The 13,161-nt window shown below is 51.1% G+C and overlaps 1 protein-coding gene across 1 annotated transcript; it reads right to left on the bottom strand.

Annotated features, from left to right (window-relative positions):
• Positions 1–11,761: 11,761 nt before the first annotated feature.
• Positions 11,762–12,661, bottom strand: LOC145098315 (uncharacterized). The gene has a single exon (XM_079035954.1). The coding sequence runs from the start codon at positions 12,659–12,661 to the stop codon at positions 11,762–11,764; it is 900 nt and encodes a 299-aa protein (XP_078892080.1).
• Between the last annotated feature and the right edge of the window lie 500 nt (positions 12,662–13,161).

Raw genomic sequence — 13,161 nt, 5'->3', positions numbered from 1 at the left:
CGCTTGTTATGTATGTTTTTCACTAGGGTGTTGTGGTAGTGCTTCATAGAAATATGGGTAGGTGTGGAAGGTAGTATGGGCCCGTACTACTGAAAGCACAAGACCCATACGCATATCAGGGAAACCATGACCTCTAGGGTTGGGTTGAGAGTTGGTTCCCGGGATAGTGGGAAGTGTCTGAGATTTTGTGGTGTTTTTCAGTATGGTGGTCACGAGGCATGCTGGGAGTGGATCCGGGTCAGGATCAGGAGCCGAAGAGGGCGGTCAGGGTGGTTCGGTACCGCCCGAGGTTGTGGGTCAGATGAGCACAGGCGAGTTGGATGCTAGGATTTGTGAGATCCTGCATGATGAGGTTGCTGCGTTGTTCTGGGCCGAGCTGCCGGAACTGTTTGGGTCGATCAAGACCGCCATGATTGAGTATTTTGATGAGCGTTATGCGGCTCTCACTGAGACGGCTGCCGCCGCGGCTACAGCGGCTGTAGCTGCGCCAGGGGGAGGAGCGGGTCGAGGTTTTCAGTATCGGGACTTCGATAATACGAAGCCTCCTACCTTTGATGGAGTTCAGGACCCGATTGTTGCTATGAGATGGATGTCAGACGTGGAGGGGTGTTTCTTCACGTGTTCATGCCCTGCTGATCAAAGGGTGAGGTGTGCTCTGAACCTGTTGAGGCTCGGGGCGAAGGATTGGTGGAGATTGACCACGGGGTCATATTCGGATGCGCAAAGGGCTGCGGTTTCATGGGATCAGTTCAGAGAAATGTTCAGTACTCGTTATGTTCCGCAGGTTGAGAGGGAGAGATTGGCTCAGGAGTTCCATGAGCTGAAGCAGGATTCGGAGTCGGTGACGGAGATCACCAGGATGTTCACTGAGAGGGCGATGTTTTGCCCTGAGTTCGCTTCGGAGCAGGCTCAGATGTCCCGATATCTGAGTATGCTCAAGAGAGATATCAGACAGTTTGTGTCTACGCAGAGGTGCAAGACTTTGTTGGAGTTGCAGGAGGCCGCCAGGCGGCGTGAGTTGGAGATTGAGTTGTAGTTGCGTGAGCTGAGGCAGGCTCCGGTGCAGTCGCATCCGGCGCCGAAACGGTCCAAGACCGTTGATTCTAGGGTAGGAGATCAAAGCAGCCACACTTGTGGAAAGTGTGGGAAGGGTCACACCGGAGTTTGTAGGTTCGGTGGTGCATGCTGCAAGTGCGGAAAGGAGGGGCACTATGCGAGGGATTGTCGGCAGTCAGCCCCGGTTCGGGATTTGAGGATTTGTTATCATTTTCATCAGGTTGGGCATTTGAGGGCCAACTGTCCACAGCTTGCTGCAGGACCGGTGCAGGCTCCAGCACCGGCCGCGTTGAGGATCACGGGTGGAGGTCAGGGTGGAGCAGAGCCCCCAAGGGCTTAGGGTCGTGCTTTTTAGCTTACAATGGAGGAGGTCAAAGCAGTGTCGGATGCAGCTACGGGTATGTTTCTTTCTTGATGTGTTGTTATCTTGTGATTATTGTGGAGTATTGTTTATCTGCTAGTCTCGTTGTGTGGTTTTCGGTATGGTATTTGTTGTTCCTTGAGGGTTATGGTGTGGTTATGGGTTTAGTATTAGGAATTTCGTTGGTTATCATTCATGAGGGTTATTAGTGGGAATCTGGCGTTTGGTCTGAATGCTGGGTAGCATCTGCAGTCTGAGGAATGGTTAGCTGAAGATTGAGTTTCTTTCGAGCTCGGGATGATCAGTGTTGATATGTGATTTTGTGAAGGTTGCTAGTGCTAGTGGGAATCAGTTTGTGTGCTAGTGATTGTGTTGTGTAGGGTTGTTGAGAGAGGTCGGTGATGGCGACCGGTGGTTGATAGTCAGTGCTATAAGTAGGGGAGAATTAGAAAATTCTCTGGAAGATCGATGAGCATGTGAGGTTGTTTAGTTGCTTGGGATTCAGCAGTGTTTCTGTCAGCCAATAGTGTAAGCTGGTATGAGTAAGTGGCAGGCATGCGGGGTGATGGAACATGGACCTCCGGTGGCGCTTCTGGTCTTCTGCTACGACGGAGATCTGCAAGTCACAATCAGGGAGACGCGTTAGAGCCGTCCCAGGGACTGTGCCCCGGGAGCGGACTCCGACGGTCAAGTTAGATCCGCTAGAAGATCTGAGATGGTCCTCCATAGCTGGAGAGAACCATCTTGGTGCTGGTGGCTGACGGCGGCAGGTGGCAGCTGAGCCACCCGGCCGGGGTGTAGTGGCGGCTGAGCCATGGGGAAGTCTAGTGGTGGCTGAACCACATGGGAGAGAGTCCAGGGAAAAGGGGTCCTCCGCCATGGAGGAGGTACTATTCATTATATAGGGGACAATTAGGTCAGGCCTTGGGCCAGCCCAATTCAGGCCCAACTAGCAAGGATTTGGGCAAGGCCGCCCGGAGGCACCGGGCGGGGCTAGCGGGCGCGCCCCAGGCAGGGCTGGCGGGCGCGCACCAGGAGAGGATGACAAGGGAGTGCCAGGCGAGGGAGCGCCTGGCCGAGCCGGCAGGAGAGTCCCCAGCAGGGCTGGCAAGGGAGTCCCCATCAAGGGATGGCAAGGGAGTCTACAACAAGGGCTGGCAGGAGCGTGCCAGGCCAAGCTGTCACGCTAGAGCAGTCTAGGCCACGCTAGTGGACCATTCCTCATCAAGTCCCCTCAGTCTGGTGTTATTGGTACGCGGCCAATGACATCGGACTGGAACTAGTCATATAAGCCAACAGGAGAGTCCCCAGCGAGGCTGGCAAGGGAGTCCCCGACAAGGTTGGCAGGAGAACGCCAGGCACGGCTGGCGGGAGCGCGCCAGGCTAGGCTGGCACGCTAGAGCAGTCTGGGCCATGCTAATGGACCATATCTCATCAAGTCCCCCCAGTCTGGTGTTATTGGTATGCGACCAATGACATCGGACTGGACTTAGTCGTATAAACTGTGCGTTGTCAAGTCCCCCTAGTCTGATGCGATTGAGTTGCTGACAATCAGATCGGAATAGTTAAAACACCAAAGCATTTAAATTATAAAGAGAAATGACCGAACCTCGCCCATGAAAGTCGTGGGGTTATGCGATGAGCCAAACGCTGCTTGATTTGATTTGATACTCCTTCATTGAGAGGAGTGCGAGCCGATCGGTGAGATGCAACATAACTGTTTATGCGATCGTGCGGACCAAGGCTGCTACAGAGTGTTACACGACATTGATGTCGGTGGAATGTCGGACCGGGGTAGCTAAGAAGCGTAAGCTTTCCATTCAGTCCCTGAGACTATTATCCGACGTGATTGTTGTGGTAGCCATGTGAGATGTGATATCACCAATAACCATCTACATAGTCTGCATTGCGGCGTACCAACCCTATTCCCCCCCTTTCTTAGGGGAGGCAAGGAATAGATTCCGAGAGCTTGGCGACTAGGTTGCTTAGCGAGGGTCACGTAGTAAGACTATTGTCGATAGCCAAACAATAGAATTGTTGAGGGGTAGGCGGTGAGGCTTTAGGGTAGGGTTGCATAGCAAGACCGTTTCCGAGAGCTAGGAAACAGAGATGTCGTGGGCTACGCGACGAGGCTACAAGTAGGGTTACACAGCGAGACCATTTCCAAGAGCCAAGGAACAGAGATGTCATGGGCTACGCGACGAGGCTACAAGTAGGGTTACACAGCGAGACCATTTCCGAGAGCCAGGAAACAGAGGTGTTGTGGGGTACGCGACGAGGCTACAGGTAAGGTTACACAGCGAGACCATTTCCGAAAGCCAGGAAACATAGATGTTGTGGGGTATGCGACGAGGCTACAAATGAGGTTACACAGCGGGACTATTTCCGAGAGCTAGGAGACAGAGGTGTCGTAGGGTCGTAGGTAGTAGGGTCACTGTCGGGATGACCTTCTTGCTGGAGAGTATCCTCACTATAGCAGATTGTAATGTGGGTAACACTTTATCGATCGTCCGAGCGCAGGAGAAGCATGACATCTGTGAGAGAGGAAGCACCAAGAGCATGGTGTGGGAGAAGCTTGTGATGTGCGACTTAGGAGAATAGCTTGGGCTTAGCAGCCAATGATCATGGAGGTGTTACGCGGGAGAGCATTGTGCGGGATGGATTGGGCTTGGCTTCCAGCGATCGTAGTTAAGTCATGCAGAAGAGCATCGTGTGGAATGGTCGCCATGTTGCTATAATGGAGTCGGACTGAGAAGCCAGGCGACTCGAGGCAAGGGTACTGAACCTCGCATGCGGTGCTTGCCGCTATAGTGGAGTCGGGCAGAGAAGCCAAGCGACTGGAGGCGAGGGCACTGAACCTCGCATGTGGAGCTTACCGCTATAATGGAGTCAGGCTGAGAAGCCAAGCAACTCGAGGTGAGGGTACTGAACCTCGCATGCGGAGCTTGCCGCTATAATGGAGCTGGGCTGAGAAGCCAAGTTACTCGAGGCGAGGGTACTGAACCTCGCATGCGGAGCTTGCCGCTATAATGGAGCCGGGTTGAGAAGCCGAGCGACTCGAGGCGAGGGTACTGAACCTCACATGCAGAGCTTGCCGCTATAATGGAGCCAGGCTGAGAAGCCAAGCGGCTCGAGGCGAGGGTACTGAACCTCGCATGCGGAGCTTGCCGCTATAATGGAGTCGGGCTAAGAGGCCAGGCGACTCGAGGCGAGGGTACTGAACCTCGCATGCAGAGTGATGGAACCTTGCCCTAGATGAGACCTTGCTTCTTACTCTTGTATGAGATCTCCTCGGTTTCCTGGTTATAACTGCAAGATCACAAAGAACAAGGGCCGTCAGCCGCTTCCCGGGAGGGGTTCCCGGAAGAACGCTCCGACGGTCAAGTTAGGATGACTTTAGGGTTTGTGTCTGTTCTCTCAGGATTGGTTAGAGAGCTTACCTCGCTGGTCTTGTGCATACATACTTTTATACCTAGCGCTCCTGCCTAGTCCGTACCAGACAGGATCACTTTTGGAGGAGACAAGGTCAGAGGCGCTGATTGGAAGGTCGTGCGTCCTCAACCACTAGAGCGCTCTCATTGGCTCCGACGGTAATGCCCTGATCCTGCCCTTTGTCTCCTGACCGTATCTTTTGTCTTGGAGCGAGGAGCGTTACTTGGCAGGCGCGAGCCTTCCGCCTGTCCGTTCCGCTGCCGGGGGCACCAGCGGGCGCTGAGCCTGCTGGGCTGAGCCTGGCTGGTGTGCCCGGCTCTAGGGCTTTGACGCGGTTCTGCTGTGTTGCCCTAGGCACACTAGCAAGTCCCCCAGTCCAGTAGCCGTAGCGTTGCATCACTAGTTACGGCGTTCTGGACTTAACTGATTGACGCGTGTCCGTCATTACTCCGTTCTTTATGGCGACGTGACCACGCCTGACTGTTAACGGTTACGTCAGCGTGTCAGGCATTTGAATGTCCCGCCTCTTCCTTTTCCTTCAAAAGGGATTTACAAAGAACGGTTCTTGCCATTTCTTCCCTCTTTTCCCTGCGTATTCGTCTTTTCTCTCCTTTCATGGCTAATCTTCCCGGAATTGTTCCTTTTGCCGTCGAGTATCAACAGTTGGAGGCCACTTATGGCTTGTCTCCTTTAGAAGGTCTGGAATTTCCCTCTGCTGGCTCCTCCATCTCTTCTCCCCCTGGAAAAATCGGGGTTTTCCTTAAAACCCTAGATGCTGGCATACGATTTCCTTTGACAGATTTCCAAGAGGAGGTTCTTCAGAAGGATGGCTGTAGTCTTCAAATGTTGACCCCTAATGCTTTCAACAAAGTGGTTGCCTTCGAGATGATCTGTAGAGCCAATGGGTATGTTCCCGACTACTTCGTCTTCAAGTTCTTCTTCCGGTTCTGCCTTACCGGAGATAAGTGTACGTTTTCGGCCCGGCGAGGAGGACATGCCCTAGTTCTTGATGGGCGCACCCCCAAGAATTGGCAAGACAAGTGGTTGTGGGTGAATCAAGAACTGGTTGGGAGTGGTCGTTATCGTGCCAATGCTTTCGTCGATACTGTCCCTAAGCTCTTCCCTCACAATCAAGAAGTCTCCGATTACCTGAAAAGTGTGCAGGTAACCGCTGAAGATTACTCCGAAGCGCTTCTGTCCGGGGTAGGGATGAGCCCCTCCTGGAGGCGGCGTGGCAAGATGGCGGTGTTCTATTCCGTCATTAATGGTGAGTTTCGCATCCGTCCTGTTTCTCTCTTTACTTTACTTTATTGGCGTTTCTCTTAAACGCCTCCATGTGACTTACATTCCATTCTACTTTTCTTTAGGTGTTGAGTCTTCCTTATCCATGGATGAGGTGCTGCGTAAACGCTATCGAGGCAAACTGGAGTTTCGTGAGGTGGATCTGTTCGAGCGTCTTCCCCCTCCTCGTCGGGCAGATCGTCTCGACACTTCTACTCCTCATGTCCCTCCAGCGGTCTCGTTGGCGTATGAGGGAGGTCCGTTGCTTGCCCGCCCAATTTCCTCTGTTATGCCAACGGGCGGTGTTCCTTCCCCTTCCCCGGAGGATAGTGAGGACAGCAAAGAGGGTATCATCGCTGACGTTTGGTGGATGCAGGCGAAACGGAAAGCTATGCAGGCGATGGGTGAGCCGGTGACTGGTGCTCCCTCTGCCCCCAAGAGGATGCATACTAGGCGCAACTTTTTTCGTCTGTTGAGCTCGATGAGTTCCACGCCAGTGAGCTCCACTTCCGCTGGCGTGGTTGTGATTCCCGATGATGACATGCAACAGTCTGAGGGAGTCAATGGGGCGACTGAACAGCCCGGTTTTCCAGATTTTTCTTCAATCCCTTCTCCAAGTGTTCCGTTTATCCCTTTCAAGCTTTCTCCCGCGAAAGGCCTTGGTCTCCACAGGCCAGTTACAGTTTCCAAAGATGATGGCCCTGGTGATGGTGCTTCTAGGTCGACGGCTTTTGTGCCGTCTTGGGATCTTCACACCGCTTCTCGTCTTTCTGTTCGTGCCAATGCCTTGGAGTTCTCGCGCCATGCCTTCCCTCCAGCTGCAGTGGGGGATATGGATGCGATGGGCAGCCCTGCCCTTGCTCACAACATGGCCTATGTTGCTGTGCAGGCGATGTTCTATCTTGTTGCAGGTTCCCGGCGCATCCATAGCCTCGGCGAGATGGAGGCTGCTCATGCCACCTGTGGATCGCGTGTGGCAAACCTGGAGCGTCGCCTGGGTGAGCTTGGCGACGATCTGCGCTCAGCTGAAAAGAAGTGTGAGTTGCTGGTGTCTGAGAAGAACGTTCTTGATGAGGCTAGGGCTGCGTTGGAAGCCATGGTTGATTCTCTAACTCAAATGAAGGAAGTTTTAATGATCCAGGTTGAGAGTCTCGAGCGTGATGCCATTGACCGTGACAAGCTTGTGTCGTCGCTGTAAGCAGATGTGTGCGCTGCTCGTCGAGACTTGGATTGGCTGTTGCAAATCGGTGTTGTGCGTATCGTTGATAAGCTAATAGAGCATCCTGACTTTACCAATGCTATCAGTCTTATCCGTCATGCTGTATATATGGCTGGGGTTGAATATGTGCAGAAAACTTCAAGTGGTGGTGAAGGTGGGGAGGCGGGTGCTGGTTCGTTGTCTGTCGGGCCTGTGGTTAGCGTAAGTGATGCTCTCTTGTCCTTCGCTAGCATGGATCACGCAGGTCTGTTGGGTCTGGGAGAGATGGGTATTGATGGTTTGCGAGAGTTGTGTTCTTTTGGTTCAGAGGGTACTCCTGATGATGTTGCGGGTCATGAGATGGTGCTTGTGAATGACCCTGGTGTGGGAGGTAATGGGAAAGATCGTGGTGCTAGTGGTGATGGTCGAGCAGGTGTTAGAGGTGATGATGTTGATGAAGTGGTGGATGATAGGGAAGTTTCTGGTGGGTTGGCTGGGAAAATGGGTGAAGATGATGTTGTGGACGGGGCTGTGGTTGGTGATAAGGCTGTTGGTGATGATTCGGAGCCATGATATTTCTTCATTTTGTTTAGTCTATGTGTTTTGCTTTGCGATGGTTGAACTGCTAAGAACAATGTTTTATATATATATATATATATATATATATATATATATATATATATATATATATATATATATGTTTGGCATGCACTAAGCATTATCTACTATCAACTTTTTTGTTTTGTGCTTGGCTTATTCGTTTATTGTATGTTGCTCAAGATATGCCAAACATGTTGCCTTGTTTTTGTTACCACTGACACACTAAGTGTCCACATTGAATGCACTTAGCACTCATCATTCAATCACTGAAGATTATTACACTAAGTATGAGAGATCAACAATTGCATTACTATTTAACCGCGGGTTTTTTAAATACACTAAGTATTAAGCTCATGTCACTTGTGCATGAAATTCTATATATGTCGAGTACTAAACTCATGCCTTTAATCATAGAAATACACTGAGTATCAATTCTCATGTCACTTAGCATGGATAGACGTACTCTAAGTACTCTAGGGTGCAACATACTAAATGGAACATCAACCAACTAGGGTTACATCTTTCCTCTTCCTTAGAAAAAATATCTCTTTAGGTTCCTAGCATTCCATGTTCTTGGAATGGGCCTTCCTTCCATCGTCTCTAACACGTATGCCCCGTTCCTGTTTGCTTCTGTGACCCTATATGGGCCTTCCTACGTTGGGCCCTGCTTTCCCTGGGGTTGTGCCCGACTGGCCTCATTTTTCCTCAAGACATACTCGCCCACTTTGAAGGCCTTCTCCTTTACCCTTTGGTTGTAATACCTTTCTGTTGCATGTTTATACGTAGCTTGGCGTACTTCCGAATCTTCACGTTTCTCCTCTAGGATATCTAAGTTTATCCTTAAGTCTTGTGTGTTGCTTTCCTCATCTTGGTTGGCCACCCTTAGCATATTCACTGCCACTTCCATGGGGAGCATGGCTTCGGTCCCGTATGTCAAGCTGAAAGGGGTTTCCTTTGTGCTTTTCCGTGGTGTAGTCCTGTATGACCATAGCACCATTGGTATCTCCTCTGCCCAATTCCCTTTTGCTTTGCCCAACCTCTTTTTGATCTCATTGACAATGGTTCGGTTGGACACCTCCGTTTGACCGTTCGCTTGAGGGTGTGCCACCGATGTGAAGCGTTGGCTTATCCCTTTGGCAGTGCACCATTCTCTGAATGGGTTCTCAGCGAATTGCAAACCATTGTCGCTGATGAGAACCTTAGGTGTTCCGAATCTTGTCATGATGTTTTTCGACACAAATTTTATCATGTGCCTCCCAGATATGCATGCCAGTGGCTCAGCTTCAATCCACTTTGTGAAGTAATCCACGGCTACCACCATATACTTCAGCTTCCCTGGTACTTCTGGGAATGGACCCACTATGTCTATGCCCCACTGGTAGAAAGGCCATGGGCTGGATATATTGCTTAGCTGGCGCCGGGGGTTTCGCCTGGGCTGGGGCGTAAGACTGACACTCCCAACATTTCTTGGTTACCTCTGCCATGTCTTGATGTATCGTCGGCCAGTATACCCCCATTCGTAGCACCTTTCCTGTCAGAGCCCTCACCCCTTCGTGTGCGCCTACCTGCCCTGAGTGTGCTTCCTGCAATATCTCTCTCCCTGACTTGATCTACACATTTTAGCCATGTAGACGTGAATCCCTTCTTGTATAATTCCCCATTCACCATTGCGTATGAGGGCGCCTTTATACGTATTTTTCTGGCCTCGTCATGGTCATCCGGCAACACTCCTCTCTGGAGGTATTCCCAGAACGGTGTCATCCATGTGGGTCCGACGGGGGTCAAGGTGTTCACCTGCTGGTCATCGATGCTTCTCTCCCGAAGCACCTCCACTAGAACTTTCTTTGACAGGTGGTCAAAACAATTGGACGCTAGCTTGCTCAAAGCGTCTGCCCTCTTGTTCTCACTTCTGGGTATCTACTTGATTGTAAATTGGCCGAATGATCCTACCAGTTGCTTTACCATCTTTACATACTTTCCCATTCTTTGGTCTCTTACCTCGAAAGTCCCATTGACTTGGTTCGCTGCTAACCTTGAGTCTGTTAGTGCTGTTACAGCTTTCGCACCCATCTGTTTGGCGAGTCGCAACCCTGCGAGCAGCTCCTCGTATTCCACCTCGTTGTTCGATGTATGGAATTTGAAACAGACGGCGTAGGTTACCTCTTCTCCTTCTGGGCTGGTCAGGATCAGCCCCACCCTGAGCCTTCCCTGCTGGACGCCCCGTCCGTGTACAGGGTCCATGAGCCGTTGCCAGTAGGGGCCTCTTCAACTACCCACACCTTTTCTTTCGCCAAGTTCCCTCCGTCAGGAATTTCTAGTAGGAAATCAGCCAGCGCCTGCCCTTTGATACTCGTTCTTGGGCGGTAGTTTATATCGTGCTCTCCCAGTTCAATTGCCCACTTGGCCAGCCAACCCGACGTCTCCGGCTTAAGCAAGATCTGTTTAATGGGGTAGCTTGTGAGTACCTCGATTTGATGTGCCTGGAAGTATCGCCTTAATCGTCTCGCAGCGTAGATGAGTGCCAACACCAATCTTTCCAACGTGGGATAGTTGAGTTCTGGTCCCTGCAGCGCTCTGCTAACAAAGTATACCGGTCTCTGCTCCCCTTCCCTTTCCACAGCCAATACCGATGATATCGCTTCGCATGATGTTGAAAGATACACTTGTAATGTTTCTCCAGGGATGGGGGTTGCCAGAGTCGGCAGCTTGTGCAGTGCTTCCTTGATTCTCTGGAGCGCCTTCTCGGCTTCATCCGTCCATTGGAAATTGTTTTTCTCGATGCATCCCTTTAAGGTGTGGAACAGTGGCATAGCCTTGTCGGCAGATTTCGAGATGAACCTGCTTAGAGCTGTGAGCTTCCCGTTCAGACCTTGTGCATCTCTAAGAGAGTTTGGGGTTGGCGTCTCAATGAACTCGTCGACCTTGGTCGGGCTGGGCTGGCCACCTTGTCTAGTAACATAATAGCCCAAGAATTGCCCCTCTTCTACTCCAAACGTGCATTTGGCTGGATTTAGTTTCATCTTGGCCACCTCTAATGTCTTGAAAGTCTCTTCGATGTCTTGCAGCATCTTCTCTTCATTTGGACTCTTAATCACCATATCATCTACATATACCTCAATATTCCTTCCATGTTGCTTGGCGAATATCGAGTCGACTAGCCGTTGGTATGTCGCCCCTGCATTCTTTAAGCCGAACGACATCTTGGTGTAGCAGAACGTGCCGTGGTCTATATAGAAGGTTGTTTTCTCTTCGTCTTCTTTGCTCATCAATATCTGGTGATACCCTTTGTATGCATCCAAGAAGCATTTTAGCTTAAATCCTTGTAGCGACTCTACCTTTTGATCGATTTCCGGGAGTGGGTAGCAATCCTTAGGGCATGCCTTGTTTAGATCAGAAAAGTCGATGCACATGCGCCACGACCCATCCTGCTTGCGGACCATAACTGGGTTTGCAATCCACGTTGGGAACATCACCTCCCTTACTATTCCGGCTTCTGTCATCTTAGACACTTCCGCATTGATCGCCCTGTTACGGTCTCCTCCTTGTACCCGCTTCTTCTGCTTAACCTCTTTTACCCCCGGTTTGATCATTAGCTTATGTTCAATGACCTTCCTTTCTACCCCCACCATATCCGTGGGGGTCCAAGCAAATACATGTTTGTAGCGCTTGAGCAGAGCGACCGGTGCTCTTCTTGTGTGGCTTGGGAGATCGCTTCCAACATTGACCGGCTGGTCGGGGTATCCCTCATTGATTACCTCCTTCCTATTTGAGGGATTGCCCCTGGGCCTCTTGGGCCCTTTGGTTATTTCTGCTGGCTTCATAACTGTATAGCATCACAATTCTCTGGGCGGGGTGGCCAAAATCGTGGCTTCGCCTTTTGGTGTGTCAAATTTCATGATCCCATGCATGGTTGAAGGTACAACCCCTAGCTTCAAGAGGGCAGTCCTCCCTAAGATAATGTTGTGCTTCGCTGAGTGTCGAATGACCACAAAGTCTATCAGGGCAGTCTTCTTCCGCTGCTTGTCGTGGCTAGTGACTGTTAAGGGGAGGTGGATCGTGCCCAACGGCCACAGGCTGTGGCCAGTGAATCCCACCAGCCTACCCGTCGTAGGTCGCAAATTATCTTTCCAGCGGTTCGGGAGGAGCCGGAAACAATGCTCATAGATGATGTCTGCTGAACTCCCGGTGTCGACATAGACCCTGTGGATAGTCACGTCTTTGATGGATGCCTGTATTATCAGAGGGTTGTCACCTTTCCAGCCGTCCGGCCGGGGATCCTGTATGGAGAACGTGAGTGCGCGTGCTGACGGTTTAACAATGACTTGCTCGCGTCGCTGTTCCTCCCTACTTCTTTTGGTGTGTATCATGAATATCTCATTGGGCTGAACTCCTTCACAGGGTGGACCCTTGGCGTTCTCAGCATCGAATTTGGCGCGTAGGCTTCGCGCCACCTCCACTAGGTCTCCCTTAAGTTGTTTCTCCTCCATCTCCTTCTTCAGTACCGAACAGCTAGCTGTATCATGCATTTTGCTTTTGTGGTACTCACAGTACCGACTCTTAGGCGACTTGGCTGGCTGCTGTTTCTCAGACACTACATATACTTCTGGGCGGCGACCCCGTCTGTCATCTTTAATAAATGGTTGGAAACATGGCAATGGTCTTCTTGCTTGGCCATAGTGTCTTCCTCCCCCCTGGAAATCCGTGTGGGTCGGGTGGTGACGTCTAGTCGCCATAGCATTCAAGTAGGCCTGCTTGGCTGCTTCACCATCTTCCTGCCGTAGGTATCGCTCCACTCTTTCTTTCAACTCAGCTCATGTTAGGGGCTTCTTTCCCACGAGTTTTTGCGAGAGGGGCCCATGCAGGATTCCCCATGTGAAAGCACCAGCAATGAGCCCTTTGTCATGCCCCGGTACATCCAGCGTAGCGTTTATGAACCTGGTAAAGTATTCTCGAACAGTCTCCCCCTCCCTTTGTTTACAGCCTATAATTGAGAATCGCCTTTGTATTTACGTAGCTGCATGAAGTTGGTGAGGAAAAGGTACTTGAGCTGAGCGAAGTTTGAAATGCTGCCTGTTGTAGCATTTTGAACCATGTGTCGGCGTTGCCATCGAGCGTCGTCGGGAAATATGTGCACCAAAACTTCTCGTTAAGCTTTAGCGACGTCATCGTCCATTCATATGTGTCAATGGGGCTATCTGGTCGGTAGTCCCATTGTACGTTTTAAGCGTCGGGA

This window comes from Lactuca serriola, chromosome 4 (assembly GCF_051521515.1).
Source record: "Lactuca serriola cultivar US96UC23 chromosome 4, Lser_US96UC23_V15, whole genome shotgun sequence".
Classification (NCBI taxonomy): Eukaryota; Viridiplantae; Streptophyta; class Magnoliopsida; order Asterales; family Asteraceae; genus Lactuca; species Lactuca serriola.
This window is presented reverse-complemented; position numbering and strand designations above follow the sequence as displayed.